At 43.3% G+C, this 14160-nt stretch overlaps 1 protein-coding gene across 1 annotated transcript; it reads right to left on the reverse strand.

Moving 5' to 3' along the window:
- Nucleotides 1-618: 618 nt before the first annotated feature.
- On the reverse strand, nucleotides 619-14126 carry LOC148321549 (brevican core protein-like). The gene is made up of 14 exons (XM_088319009.1): nucleotides 12317-14126; nucleotides 8431-8501; nucleotides 7990-8346; nucleotides 7507-7681; nucleotides 7069-7196; nucleotides 6706-6999; nucleotides 5685-6449; nucleotides 3662-5605; nucleotides 2151-2258; nucleotides 1913-2071; nucleotides 1753-1835; nucleotides 1427-1571; nucleotides 1163-1345; nucleotides 619-1086 (listed from the first exon to the last, which is right to left on the reverse strand). The coding sequence occupies exons 1-14, from the start codon at nucleotides 12334-12336 to the stop codon at nucleotides 968-970; spliced, it is 4551 nt and encodes a 1516-aa protein (XP_088175135.1). The 5' UTR covers nucleotides 12337-14126; the 3' UTR covers nucleotides 619-967.
- Nucleotides 14127-14160: the final 34 nt, after the last annotated feature.

The raw sequence follows: 14160 nt of genomic DNA on the forward strand, positions 1-14160 counted from the left end.
TTTGCTTTTGGGTGGTTTATTTTTTTCTTAAACCGTGTGTTGTTAAAGTTTGTTGTTTGTTGACAGACAGAAGTATTTTTAGGCTGACGTTGATATAACCCGGAAGTGAAAACAATGGAAGTGCTTCAATTTCACCCCACAAAATGAAACGGAATCACATGCCATAAAGTACGACAACTTGACTATTGTGAAACAACGACATCGTCTTCAGACGCCACGTTGTCGCCATCTCCTGGTTAGTAGTATAATTGCAGTTGGTGACAACTTCAGGGAATCTCAAACAAACATACCAGCCGTATTTAGATTTGTGTCTCGTGCTATATTCTTTTTTTTTTTTAAATATCTTATCATTTTTAATATGTTGTCAATAACCAATGACCAATAGAGACACGGACCCAATCAAAATCAAAGCATTGTCAGGATGTAACCTTCAAAGAGTAACAAATTTGTCGTTTCTATATTGTAAAATGTTTAATCACAATTTTAGGTTGATTTGCTCTTTTTGTTTAATGACAGTTAATATTAGTAACTTAATTGCATACCATCATAATTGCAATCACTTTGGGAATAAATATTGTCCATTATTCACCAAGGAATGAAGATCCTCACAGGCAGAACTGGATGAAGTGAACCGTTTATTCTTTGCTCTGTTCTACAAAAATTTATTACAACATAAAGCTGACGAACAAAACTGCGTCTCCAAAAACGTGCGCCTCCAAAAACGTGCGCAGGATTGTTTTGAAAAAGCGGGCATGTTACTTTCCACTTTTAACATGGACAGACAGAAAACATGAGCACGTTGGGTATGGAAAACTGATGTATTAGCACCATTCTGCAATGTGTAGAACAAAAGGAACCAAACAGTTTGACACGTGTCTAACATTAATCGGTAAAAGCACATTTTTCACCTTGTCAAGGGAAGACAGCAGAATGTAGTGCATATGGGAAAAAGTGTGTGTGCGTGCTTTTAAAACTTGATATCCCAGTAAAGTGGCGTGTCTGTGGTGGTTTCAAAACCGTCTTGAAAGGCGGCCAAGTTGCCATCGTTCGATGTCATTTTGGCGTCAGTGTTTAGACCTCCATACTCTGGAAGGAGACGTAATGTTGCACTTTATGTACTTTCTTTTAGCATCAGGCATTAAAAGTTTCTCTTTGGTCTCACCCGGGATGCACTGAATTTGAGGCCTCTCCCAGCTGCCCCCAGACTGGCAGCGGATCAGCGGATTGAGTCTCTGTTGGAACCCCCGAGAACAGTGATAACGTACCACGGCGCCTGTCTCATAGCGCTGCCGAGGCTTCCCGAAGGTGGACGCGTTGCGGACCTTAGGCGGGGGGCCGCATGATGCTGTCGGAGTGGGGTAAAAAATGTAAACGGATGCAACCTTATGTGAAGAATAGTGTTGACTTGAGTGTGCGAAATCCGCACATGTGCCTTTCTTGCAGGTGTAGGCCAGGTGGTAGTTGCAGGGTACGTCGCTCCAGCGGCCGTCGTCATGCCACACCATCACCACGCAGTCCTCGCCGGACAGGAAGTAGCTGTCCGGTTGGCCTCGGTACCAGTTCTCGTACAACTTGCCAGACACAGCAGAAAAGACATGTTTAAAAAAAATCCATTTACACACAGAGAGTAGATCACTATTTATCAATGTTTTTTGCACAGCCGTTGTAAACTGCAGCCCATCCCAGCTGTCTTGGGGTAAATCCAAACCCAACAGCGAACATTGAATGAAAACAGTAACGGCAACGACTCACCAACGGATTGCCATCGGACCACCTGAAATCATTCTCAATGGTCTTATCATTCAAGCCGGTCCACTGATATTCTTTGTAGTTGCCTTGTGATGACAAAACAACACGATAATGATAATCGCTCCTTAAGAACACCGAGTGGAAATACAATGGAAGATCATACTGTTGATGTAGGCCTGCTCCTCGGGGGTCATGATGGAGGCCAGGTGGGCGCCCTGCATGCGGCAGTGCTGTTCCGCCACCTCCCAGCTCAGACGCTGGCCGAAGTGTCGGTAGCAGAAGCCGTGGAACTTGTCCCAGCCTGGCTCGCAGCTCTCCAGATCTGGGGAAAAAAAACAAAACAAAAAAACAAGTGTGTGGCGCGTGCATCGACTGGGAAAGTCAAAATTCAGTGAGCTCACCTTGGTCACACAGATCTCCCCCGTAGGTGGGTAAGCAAAGACACTGAATGCGACCTTCTCGCTCCGTGCAGGTGCCTCCGTTGAGGCACGGTTCATTGAAGCAAGCGTCTGGAACACAGAGTGTCGATTCACGTCAAACTGCATTACAATACGCTTTGCTCGCCACTTTGGATAAACTTATGATGCACTGATCCCACCTTTGACAGTCGATCATCTTTTACCATAGAAATATGTTTTTTTTTTTTTTATTTAAGACCAAAGAAGGACACAAAATCATGTCACTGCTTGGCAAAAAATAAATTAAAAAATGACCATTTGGTTTATGCGCACAGCAATAAAGACCAACATAGAAACACTCGTCATGGAAATCCTAAAACAGGAAAGTCGATTACAAAAGTATTCTTTTGTTCATTTTCTATACAATGAGAATTTTTTTTTTGCACACGAACCAACACATTTCCAACAACACATTAAAGAGGACATACAATGTAAAAGTGCTTGAATCCATGTTGGTGCTCTGGTGTGCCTGCCTGCTCATCAAGAGTGAAATTAAACAACCAAATAAATCTTTCGTTCATTGTGTATTTCTGCAAACGTGTCTGTGAACGTCGGGTTCTGAATTTTGCCGAATTATGACGGCAATTCGGCCAAATTTACATAATCCCACCCCGCTGATTTTCTCCGCCCATGGTTTGGCAGCTATGCCGGGTGAAAATTTTGCATTCTGATTTGTTGGCAGGAGGGACTGGGTGACCCTCGACTGGTCACCGCTTCATCACATTCATCTGTAAGGACAATTTGGAATCTTCAGTCAACTTCAGATGACATTTAACAGAGAAGCAGAGTACGTTCTTGATTGTTCACCTTGCATACGCGTTCAGACTGATGGGCAATTTAGATGAATTGAATTAAAATGCATATTTTTGGGAAACAGAAGAAAGGCCGCATAAGCACAGTGAGAAAAAACAAACTCAGACACAAACCCTGAACTGTTAAGCAAACGAGCTAACCGCAACCCATCATGGTCCCAGAAAACTGTTTTTACTAGATTGTGAAAATAAAAATGACATATTTCGACTTTAAAATGTGAATTAACAATCGAAAAACAGCAATAAAACAGATGCAATATTCAAGATATTTTCCACGATCCGGTGTTGGCTTATTTTCAGATTGTGATCAGACATTTAAACACAAATCGACAGACATCACTGAATTATTGAGTACAATGACAATAAAGGGATTTCTAATTCTAATTATACGACAATACTTCACAGAAGTCAAAGAACAAGGAAGAAGACATCACGTGTCACGAGACTGGACAGTTAGACAAGTGTCAAGTGGAGTTTTTTCCCAGTTGAGGGGAAGAAAAAAATGTTTTTGGGGATGGACAACAAGGCAACAAAGACACAGAGGGACAAGGCAGGTCAGACGCAGGAAGGAGGCTCGGAGGTTTTAGTGCGTTGTCAGCAAGAAGAAGGCGGTTAGGCCGAGGAGAGTGACGTGAGAGTTACCTGCGACTTTTACTTTACCGCCTGCTGCTGCTGCCGCCGCCCTCTCGTTGGGCAAAACGTGGTCAGTGGGAACCTGGGTGGGGTCATAGTCTGGTTCGCTGGTCGACGATCTCCAGGGCTCAGATGTCCCTCGCGAGACGTCAGGAGAGGCAGCGGTCGGCGGACTCCAGGTGCGCTTTGACCGCCATGTGGTTGCTCTAACCGTGGAAGAGACGGGCGAGGATTTGGTGCTGATCTCTAAATCCTTCAGAGACTCTCGAGGTCTGGTGGTGGTAGTCAGCAAAGCCCAGTTGGATGCCTCGGAATTGTACGGTAAGACGGTGATCTCCTCATCAAATGGCGGCCCAGTGGAAGTGGTGTCGTCAAGCGCTGTTGTAGTTTCTTGAGCTTCCACCTCAATCGCGATGATTTGGGCATCGTTTTCGAATATTCCTGTCGCCTCCTGGTGGTACCCCAGTGTTATTGCATCCCTGTCAAAGTTTAGGGTACGGGTCGCATCCTCGTCAAATCTTTGCCTTATTTTTTCAAGGTTTAGCATCGCTTTCGCCTCTTCTTCAATTATTGGTATAACATCAGTTGATTCTTCAGCGTTTAGCGTAGCTTTAGCCTCAAATTCAAACATCTGCGTTAAAGTTGATCCTTCTTTTGGGGTTTGCGTAGTTTCCTCGTTCAATTTGCCTTTTCCCTTTTCAAGGTTTAGCATCACTTTCGCCTCTTCAATTATTGGCGTAACATCCGTTGATTCTTCGGGGTTTAGCATAGCTTTAGTCTCAATTTCAAACATCTGCGTTGATGTTGGTCCTTTTTGAGTTACTGTATCTTTGGGATCGGCTTTAAAAGTTTTCGTTTCGTCTTTTGGGCTTAATGTAATTTTATGCTCTTCAAACATTGGCGTTAGCGCAGATCCTTCTTCCGGGTTTGGTGGCGCTTTACTCTCTTCAAACCTCCGTATTAAAGTAGAGCTCTCTCTTGGGTTGATAGTCGTTTTGGCGTCTTCTTTAAATACTGGTATATCTTTCTTCTCATAATTTGGGGTTGGTGTAGCGTTAACTTCAAATGACGGTGTAACTGTAGCTCCTTCTTTTGGGGTAACAGTATCTTTGGCCTCTTCTTTAATTATGATAACTTTAGTTTCCATCAGGGTCACAGATGCTGTTGCCTCCTCTTCAAATAAACCCGTGACTGGTTTGAGCGTAGCTTTAGTCTCTTCTTTGACTGTGACTGGCATCGTAGCTCCTTCTATTGGGTTAAGCATCTCTTTAGCCTCATGTTCAAATGTTGTCGTTACATTAGCTCCTTCTTTGGGATTTGGGGTAACATTAACCGTCGTCTTGTCGAGAATTGTAACGATATTTGTTTCCTTGCCAAAATTTTCGTTGGGTGAAAAATTCTGTTCAAAACTTTTTGAAACAATAACTTGTTCTTCAATGGTATCTTCATCAGTCCTCGGTTTGGTCGTTGAGTTAAAAACAATGTGCTCTTGACTCAGTGCAGGAACGACATCGGGTTCAAGTCCACTTGCCTCCTCATAGCTCACGGTGGAGCTGTCAAAGATGATTGCTTCACCTGATGGTTGATGCAGTCCTGTCATTGAGTGCGTGGGAACCATGGAGGATATCTTGGGAGCTTGGGTGGTGGGCGGGCTTACCCGAAAACGGGTAAACGTTGTTGGAAGCAGCTGTCTTTCAACGCTATCCATGCTATCTTCAATTTCCAAACTTGTGCTTCCCTCCTGCATGGAAACAGGTTCCCACAAGTGTGATGGTGTTGAGGGACTATCTGAGCCCGAACTGGGAGAATGCTTTGATGCCGGCATGGTGGTCAGATCTTGGATGGTTGTCAATGACTCGGGAGGGGCGTGGCCGGTTGAGGCAGAAGGCGCCTGGTGTGTGCTGGACCCTGACTCGGGAATGAACTTGAAAACGGTAACTTCCTGACGACTTTCTGGAAAAAGAGACACTTATGTTAGTGCCAACACATCAGCGGGATTGCATTGGTTCAACCGGCACGATTGAATTCTTACCTTGAGAATTGTCGCCAGACCCACTCGGCGAGATCGGCAATGAGGAGCGATCCAGAGGGCTTTCACTTGTTTGAACGAATGGTGTCGCAGGCTCTGCTTTCTCCACGGGGTTCAAAGTTACAGCAGGAGCTTCCAGAATCTCCTCTTTTGTCTCATACTCGTACATCTCCGTGTGCTTACTGTTGAAATCCAAATTCTGCAGCAATTTCTCTTCCACGAATGACTGCGTGCTCCTTTTAGGGATGTTGTCAGTCAAGTTCTGAGCATGGGTGATGTTAGAATCACGGATATTTGTTGAGCTTTCTATTTCAGATAGCTGGTAAGTAAAGTTCCGATTTGAATCTGTGCTGTTGTAAAAAGTGGACTGGAGTGATATGTTTTGAGGGAAATAATATATCGCCGTGCTTTGGATACTTATATTTAGTCGTGCTGTATGTTCTGGCTCATAATTTCTTTCTGTCGAAGAGGATGTTCTGTCCAAAGGTCTTAGGGTATCTAAAGCATCGGTAGTGGTCAAAAGAGGTTCTGGTGTGTCGGACAGAAACGTCGGCTGCTCTTCAAATTTGTTTCCTTTAGTGGGAGGGCCCGAGAAAAGGGGGATGGTTTCGAGGACACTCTGAACCTCCCGTTCAATAAGTTCCGAACTTTGCCCAAGTGATAATTCTTTGTGTTCGTCCGTTAAGATGACAACATCTTGTTCAAAGGCGCTCGGCTCGGGTGTACTTGTGATGTCCATGGTGGCGTCAGTAGGTGTAGTTCCATTACCTGGAGATGACACAGATGGAGGAAAAAAAAATCAGATTCAACACGTATGTTTAACAAATTATTGAATATTTGAATCAGTTCAGCCTCCAAAACTGAAACACGATCCATTCCAGAACATTTAAGCTTTAATTTGTTGTGGTTTTTTTTGCGTGGTTTGCAATTTTTTTCAGAGGTTTTATGTTATTCCACCATCAAAATATTCAAATTTGAAGATAGTCACAATACGTGTTTTAGCGCCATCTTTTGATCCACACACCTCTGAAACAATAGACGTCGTACAGGCTGGCCGGCTCTGGGAAGACCGTTTGGTTGCTGAAGCGATACACAGTCTTGACACCCGCCCGGGGGCCTCCACAACGTTCTCTGGGGGTCCTGATGGGGTAACGCACGCTGCCGTCAGAAAGCCAGCCAGGGCTGCAGTTGTCCAGGCCTTCGCTCCACGCCAGGTAAAGTTGTGCCGCGGAGGCCAGCTGAGCTCTCGCAGCCCTGCAGTACGACCGGGCTCCTTCGAAGGACAGCTGCTGTGGGACGGCATCGTGGAACACCTCGCCTATAAATTGAATGTGACAAAGTTGAGAAAAAGTGCTGTTCGACAGATATCGGGGCTTGTGCGTCGTACCGTGCATTTCTTCTACGTAGCAATAGACGTCAAAATGATCTTGTGGCTTCATCGTCCCGTAGTTTCTCACTCCTGGTTCTCCATCCATGTCTCCATAACAAGGTTCACGAGGAGTTTGGATTGGGTACCTAGGCGGTACAGAAGTGGGAACTGAATCGCCAAAGTACCTAATTCTGGGTCACTGATTCCGAAACGATGGCCTTCCTGGAGTTGGTGTTCTCCCTGCGTACTTCAGCTTTCTCCCACATTTCAAAAACATGCAAGCGATATTCATTGAAGACTCTAAATAGTTCTTTGACTACATGTGCCCAACAATTGACTGGAAAGCACACCAGCCTCGCACCTCAAAGTCAACTGGGTTTGGCTCCAGCTCACACACAACTCTAGTGAGGACAAGCGGTATAGAAAAAGAATGGATGAATCATCAGCTCAGCATACCTGACAGTCTGGTCTTCGAGCCAGCCTGCGTCACACTGCTCATAGCCATCAAAATAAGCTGCTCGAAGCTGGCTAAGACTTGCAATTTGGGCCCCGACGGTCTTGCAAGCTTTCTTGGCCTGATAGAAGTTAAGTGCATATCGACCCATGGCATCCCGATAGTGGAATACGACACCTGGACACAAAATGATGCACTGTCAAAAAGTACTCACGCTGTACGTGAGGGACAGATACTTGTGTTGCCATAGTTGGTAATGCTCCCGATTTCACCTTCCTTTATGGGGACCATGAGATCTAAATTACGATTAACTTCACTTCTCTCGAAAAGTAACAAGCTTGTTCTAGAAAGTAAGGAGTATAATATATATCTGATTTCAAATGTAGCGATTGAAGATAAAAAGTTACAGCTAAAAATGAAACTACTTGAGTACAGTCATAAAGTACTAGTACTTGGTTTCTTCCCACCGCAATTTTTTTTATTACCTTTGACCTTGAGTTGGACGATGTCGCTCGTGTCCTCCAGGCCTTGCTGCACCTCGCAGCGATAGTGCCCCGAGTCACTGGAGCGCGTTTCCAACAGCCGCAGTGACAAATCTTCGGGCGAGGAGCGGTAGTTGAGCAAATCGGCGCGGCCACTGTATGCCTCGTTGACTTTCACCCTGCCGCCCCGCCCCACCAAGATTTGCGTCTCAGTCCTGCCGGACATCAGTGTCCACTTGACCCGCGGCAGCATGAGAGGCGACGAGGACGCCGAGCAGGGGATGATGATGGCTCGGCCTAACGGGGCGTAAAGGACACCCGAGTGGGAAATGTTCACCCGGAGAGGCGTCTGGACATCGTCTGGAAAACCAACATGGGAAGTGAGGATTCTATTGTTTGTTTTTTTTTTTTAAATATTGATACAAATGTACAAGAATTACTCACCATGTGCAAACGGGAACTGAGTAGGAAAGGCCAGAGATAAATGACAAAGTACACTGAGAAGGACAACGATTCTGCAGAGACAACGACAGCCATCACTCAAGCGTAGGAAAAGCGCATAAAAATAATAAAGACACATTATTTCTCCTCACCAGTTTCAACTTTCCAATTTCACACTTGTCTAAACATAAAGGGCTGTTGCTTCAGGTAGCCCCAACTGATCTCACCCCAATTGGGTTCATCCAGAGGCCCTTTATAGCGGCCACTAAACCCAATCACTAACCACGAGGAGATATATAGAGACAAAAATGCAAAAAAAAAAACAAGCAACCTGGTAAACTGTGGCGTTTAGACCCTTGAGAACAAAGTTGAAAGTTTTTGGATCTCAAAAACCTGATTCTCAAATTGCAGGTGTACAACTAAATTTGACCATGGTGTTATTTGGCCCATGCGTTAGTCCTAAAAGATGAGGAAGAGGTGACAGCCAATTAGGTTTCTTCCCTGGGAACTGAAAACGGTGGATAGCCGAGAACCATCCTTCCATGGAAAATGAGCGGATTGGCCGTTGAAGATTGGACCATCATTGAAAACCAAAGACTGAAATAAACATTATGCTTGGAAGTTACGTTTCAAGGAAAGTGCTGATTTATTGCATGGCCGCGGCGCTGGGCCGCTTTCTTGTAGTGAATTCTCTCTGGCAAAAAGCACTCACACAAAAAAGTAATCCTCTGCACTTCAAATCACCTGAGAGATTGCTTATGTGCATTCGGAAGGTGCTGCTGTTTTGTTTAGCATCAGCTATTTGAGGAAATAATGCATTGTGGCTCAAATGGCCTCCAGAGTCAAACTGTGTCTTGTCTAACTTGGATTGCAGTGTAAGGGGGGAAAAAAAAATTGGTTTCCAAGTGCTGGCTCCTCCTGACCGCAAGCCATGCAGCGTCCCCAGCCAGTGGCACCCTGCCACGGCTCTCTCACCAGGCTGGCCCTGTTATTAACCCTCCCGGCAGCCGGGGGGCCCGTATGCTCACTGTGCCCTCATACGACCTCCCCAGGCATGTCAGCATTGCTCATTTATCATTGAAGAAGAGCTGCTCACACATGTCCGCGGCCGCCTAATTACACTTTACGATCCCTGGTCGATATACTCTGTTGTAGTAATAGACTGCCATCTTGTACATACTGTAATGTACAGTATGTCATTGAGAACAGCACAACCCTGATTGGGGAATCCTGGGAATGAGCCTGGAATGGCTTCAATGTAATAAGGAAGGATCTATGTATAATAATTTGATTGAGTTTTCTCAACTAATCAACTGAGCATCGGGTCGCTTTTTAATTTTTTCTATCGAGTTATTAATTGGTGACCAATATATTTAAATATATATTTTTTTTTGGGGGGGGGTCGTTGTTTTGGACATTTTTGAGTTTTGAGATGGTTACATTTGATCAGGAGACAAGAAAAGACCTCAGTCCAAAGTACAAATAGTCACGCAAAAAAGCACAAATCGGTAACGCAAAGTATTTCTCCATCAGAGATATAAGACAGCAAAAGTAAATTGTCATACTCCACCCAAACAACACATTTACACGACACATTTCATGGCTAAAATAAATAAATTGAATAACAATGAAAATACTGGAATTAAATGAGGGGGGACTCAGCAATTGGTGACTAATAATTGACTGAAATTGTTGTTCGATTGAGTATTACAATAATTTAGTTTTTACAGTGGCTATTAAGTCTACACACCACTGTTCTAATGCCAGGTTTATGAAATATAGATTGCTCAATTGTGCATTTGGCTGATAAAGCAAAGTAAAACAATGGTGAAAGTTGGTGGTCAAGTGATGTGTGCGACATCCCAATCAGATCAGTGGGCAACAAGCAGCGATGATGTTGACTTTTCAACCGCTTTGGCCCTCAAAGGCGCTCATTGAGGGCCAAATAGTTGTTCTAGTGTGTGTTTCCCGGCCAGCTGGGTGGGCCGAGAGGACCCGTCACTATTAGTATGCTCCGCAAGAAAAGGGTGAAAGAAAGCAACGGCAGCTGCATACCACTGTGCCGTACAAAAAGAGAAAAGTTGAAAACGCCTCCGGATGGATATGAAAGGAGGGACACTGGCACGCTTGCTTGCTTTTTTTTTTTCCCCTCCAGTCTTTTTTTCTTCTTTTGAAATTACAGACAGCGCTGTCTGTTGCTGACTGGATCAGATTGTGGGGCCTGAGTTGCATCACTTTCACTTTTGAGGCACTTACAGCTTGTCACCAAATGAAAATTGTGCGCAAAAGAGGGCCCTTTAAAAAAATGGCGCTGCCACATGATAAATATATGAATCTCAATGATGAAACATGGAGGAATTTCGCATTAGGCACTGTCCCAGGGGAGGACTGACAACTAGTTGAAATTTGCAAGAATTTTTTTTTTTTTAAATTAGATAAAATTAAATACAATTATATATATATATATATATATATATATATATATATATATATATATATATATATATATATATATATATATATATATATATATATATATATATATATATATATATAAATACACACACGTCAAAACTGAGACAACCTGAACTCTGCTGCTTTCACTTTCACTTGACCGGCTAACTCATGACCACAGGCCAGTGGACCATCAATCGACGTCCCTTTTCTCTACCTTTCTACCTGCCGCATTAAGCTGCCTAAAGGGGGAACGGCCGCTGTAAATGACGAGAGGTGCACTCAAGACTGAAAAGAAAAAAAAGCATGCGTGACCTCTTTTATTTCCTGCAGGGCAAAATTGCAAAATTGGATCCGAGACATATTTTGAAAACAGGCTCACCCAAACTTTTTCAGTTCAAACACAAACAATAAAAAAAATAAATAAATAAAAATTCATGAACCCTCCTGGTTGTTTCTTTGCTACATTTTACTGACCATATTTAAGGAAGAAAAGGAAAAAAGGAGGTGAGACAGGAGGAAGGGAAGTAGTAAAGAAGTAAGGAAAGAGGGACTGAAGGGAGGGAAGGGAGTGAAGAGTCCAGGGAGGAAGTCAACATGGATGGGATGAAAGGAAGAAAGGAAAGATTAGTGGAAACAAGGGTGGAAGGAGGAAAAAGGATGAACAAGAAAACGAGGATGTATGAAAGGTAAAAAGGAAAGAACCAATTGAATGGACTGAAGGAAAAAAGGAAGAAAGATAGGACGGAAAGCAAGAATGGTAAAGGAAGAGCAGAAGGTATGGAATGAAGGAAGAGAGGGAAGGAAAGAAGGAGACACGAGGGAATGGGGAAAGAAAGACTGTATGAAGGAATGAAGCAAGGGGGGGGGATATAGTCTCACTGCTACTTTTCAGGTCTCTACCAGGTCACCACATACACACCCACATTTGGCCTTGAAACTTTATCCCTTTTAAAATCCTTATCCTTTTTAATCAGAGATGCAAGTGTGCTTTACTGGATTTTTGTGTGCCGATTACAAGTCTGTCCTCGTTTCTTTTCTCGAGCACATCAAGTTTTGTCAAAAATGCATTTAGGAACACATAAAGCAATCTCGGATTCAAATTTGTTATTGACCAGTGTAATAATTATTCCCCCTAACTTTATTTGGAATCTTTTAATCAAGTTGGCCTGCAACCTCGCAAGATGACACAGTTTGAAAAGCTCTGCTTTTTTTCCTCTCTCTGTACAAATGAATGGAAAGTAATGCACTGCAAACCACAGTCATGAACAGGATGGGGGGGGGAACTTCCCTCACATTTGGAACACCATGAAAAGTAACCAGCTGAGCGTACATATTTAAAAATAGAACCATGAGACAACAAAATTAAGTGCAAACTACGCCTTGCCTACTTTACCTTTCGAAGCTTCCATCAACAACAATCATAAGAGCCTACCTGAGGGTTTGAGGCTGCATCGTGTCACCGGTGTTAAGTCCCCGCGCCTCTTTGCTGCAGTGCGCTTTGAAGAAGAAGGGGGGAAAAAGTGCACGTCAAGGGGTGGGGGATTTAGTTGCACCGTGCTGCAGGACCTGCAAAGGGAGCTGCGACTCGCCCGACGCGCCCCGGGAGAGAAAGAGAAGCAGTTGAAAGTCAACAAACTGCCCACATCTTCGTCTTCTTGCGCATACTTGTGAAGCAGGGAGGGAGGTAGGGGGGATATGAAAAGCATGCTGATGTCCTTATAGTGGTCTTTTTTTGGGGGGTTTTAACCTCCGGGGGGGAGCTGCAAAGCAATACTTCACAAAAGTGTGCACTTACATTTCATGGGGTCTTTGTTTTTTATTTTACTATATTTTTGCGAGTAGTTTCCTGAAGTGAAAATAATCCGAAAAATGATTTCCTTCATGTGATTAATTAACACAACTCGAGAAAAAAAACTCAACGACAATTTGTGTCCTTTGAGCGTGTTTTGCCTTCTACAGAAGAACGTCTTGTGGGTCATTGCAAAGCAAGCTTGAAGAAATCAAATTACAGCCATGTTTTGTTTCCCGACTTGTGTTGAATAAAACAAAATAAAAGATCAGATACTGGTTCGTTTTCCGTTCTTCAATGTTGGACCGAAAAAGGGCATAGCTCGTTCCCGTACAATGGAAGTGGCAACACTGCCTCTTAGCGGACTGAAGAGGGATAGCCTTTGAACGCGTACATTTTCTTACTCGTATTTTTTCCCAACATTTTTTATCATCCAATATCAGCATCGATTTTACCATACAAAAATTCGAATTATCCCCCTTTCAAAAGGGTTTTAAACAAAAAGTGAGTGGCAAGTGGCCAAGATTATTATGGTTAACCAAAACTGATAAAGTGACTAAAACTAGAAAAAAAATAAAATGAAAATGTGTTTACAAAAATTAAAACTAACTGAAAGTACATCTTACATTCATACAACTGACTATATTTGCATTGAAAATGTCCTTTTGTTTTTGTATTCTTCAATTAAGTTCTAAGCGAACTAGATTCTTCGGAACACCAAGACCTGTTTTATACCATTCGACCACGAATGCTGTCCTCATCACCACGTTACTGCACTGACGTGCAATGGCGACAAACCCAGACTCTGACGTATTCAATGACTTTGGCAGCTGGATGCAAAGATAAAAAAAGAAAAAACTAATAGTCGCCCAAAAAGGCCCAACGGCTCATAGAAAATCATGGAAAGCCAATTAATTCTTCCACCCTCAGACTGTCTGTGAAATCATTATTAAGTGCAAGACGATATTTTAAATGATGTTTTAACATTCCCATCATACAAGTGAAAGGAGTTGAATTTTGCAAAGTAAATCGACTTAGCAATTTAAAGACCAACTTTTTTTTTCCAGAGTGTACCGAGGAAAGAAGGGTTGCAGCATCTGGATGCTGAAGGGGGTATGCGCTGTAAAAAGTCAACTTACACTGCATGTGGGATTTTTATGAAACAATAGGCAATGATTACCATAGCAAGGGTGCTGTAATTGGCCCTTAAAACGCCAGCAAGCTCCTTTAAAGGGTCTCTTAATGATTCATAACCCCAACGTTGTATAGATTTGCCCGCACCTCTACATAATAAACCAATCAAGTGCAGCATTCCCTGCCGGGACTCATACGTGTGGCCATGTGGGGAACGTCAAGTCCATTCTTTTTCTATCACTTTATCTCATAGCCCAAATTCCTGACTCGTTACTTTTCTAAATTATATGTCTGCCTTTGGTTTTCAAAAGTGGCGTTAAGTGGAGGTTTTACCGTGCAGTAAACAAGAAAAG

This window comes from Idiotropiscis lumnitzeri, chromosome 16 (assembly GCF_059441095.1).
Source record: "Idiotropiscis lumnitzeri isolate Australia: NSW breed Sydney's pygmy pipehorse chromosome 16, RoL_Ilum_1.0, whole genome shotgun sequence".
NCBI classification, from domain to species: domain Eukaryota; kingdom Metazoa; phylum Chordata; class Actinopteri; order Syngnathiformes; family Syngnathidae; genus Idiotropiscis; species Idiotropiscis lumnitzeri.

Bases quoted from the DNA above. Each gene is read 5' to 3' on its own strand.
- LOC148321549 (XM_088319009.1), bottom strand. From the start codon at position 12,336: ATGCAGCCTCAAACCCTCAG. The intron at 8,502-12,316 runs GTAGGCTCTTAT...TTGTCTCTGCAG, and splicing joins ATGCAGCCTCAAACCCTCAG to AATCGTTGTCCTTCTCAGTG. The intron at 1,346-1,426 runs GTGCGGATTTCG...CCACTCCGACAG, and splicing joins CACCTGCAAGAAAGGCACAT to CATCATGCGGCCCCCCGCCT.